Here is a 1,084-nt window from a genome sequence, read left to right as displayed (position 1 = left end):
GGATACAAATGATGATAATCACCATAATAAGACAAGGAAGGTTTTTATTATTGTCTCTTTCATAATATCATTTATATATATGGCCTTGAAAACCAAATAGTGATAAGAATCTAGTAAATAATTTCTAGTTTAAAATATTGTATATAAAAAATGCGTATTTAGCAAATGCGTTCTTGTTTATGTAATATTTTGAGAAAGTTATTGGGTCTTTTAAAAAATCAGTGAGAATTTCTGGCTTTTTTTATATTGATTTTCTGATTATTTTCTGTACTTTACTTACCAACTATTACATAATATAATAGAAATATTTAACAAATGTGGTTTTATGTAAACAATAGCTGTTGTCCGAAAGTATTACAGAATTTTCAGCTTGGTCTTCGTCCAAACCTCTCACATTCATCATATATCATCCCAGAAGAAAGAATAAAAGCTATCTAATTTGTAAAAGGAAATATCCAAAAATATACCAGAAGTCAGAAATTCAATCTGGAACACAATAAACGAATACATCAAGCTCAAGTCACCAACACAGTAACCGAACAAGTGCATCTTCTGTCGCGGAGGGCAACACAAATCGCCTTCAAGTCAAACGTCAAGAAAAGTCACGCCAAACACACCTAATTCTCCACAAAACCTCCACAGACCCCTCAGAAGCAAGGAGAAGAGGTGCCCAGGACTCCCTCCCGGTAATTACAACCTCCTCCACGCCCGCAGAGAGCGAAAGAAGCCATGTCCAGCAAGCGCCGAGCACCAGCTGACTCGACGAAGAAGAGCGACAGCAAGAAATTGAAGAAAGAGGAGAAGCCGGACGCCAAGGAGAAGAAACCGAGGGAAGAGAAAGCCAAGAAATCGCCGGAGCTAACGTACTGCGGCGGTCCCTACGAGCTCACGAAGCCTCTGCCCAAGAAGAACAAGAAGGGAGAGCTGGTGTTCGAGGACGAGCCGGAGTTCAGGCCCAACTTGACCCCCAAGGACGTCCTTCAAGGGGGAAGCTTCGGGGGCACCTACTTCAGGCCGATCCGGTCCAGCGTCACGGGTAGGGCATGAGTTTCATCTCTTGGGTTGGTTTTTCAAAGATCGTAAG

The 1,084-nt window shown here is 41.5% G+C and overlaps 1 protein-coding gene across 1 annotated transcript in view; it reads left to right on the top strand.

Annotated features, from left to right (window-relative positions):
* The first annotated feature begins 529 nt into the window (after positions 1-529).
* Positions 530-1,084, top strand: part of LOC119594417 — a 5,696-nt gene continuing 5,141 nt past the window's right edge. The window contains exon 1 of the mRNA XM_037943479.1: positions 530-1,036. Within this exon, the coding sequence (XP_037799407.1) occupies positions 730-1,036 (307 nt within the window). The 5' untranslated portion in view covers positions 530-729. The remainder of the gene's footprint in view (positions 1,037-1,084) is intronic.

This window comes from Penaeus monodon, chromosome 33 (assembly GCF_015228065.2).
Source record: "Penaeus monodon isolate SGIC_2016 chromosome 33, NSTDA_Pmon_1, whole genome shotgun sequence".
Lineage (NCBI taxonomy): Eukaryota > Metazoa > Arthropoda > Malacostraca > Decapoda > Penaeidae > Penaeus > Penaeus monodon.
The sequence above is the reverse complement of the archived record's forward strand: the minus strand, read 5'-3'. Positions and strand labels throughout refer to the sequence as shown.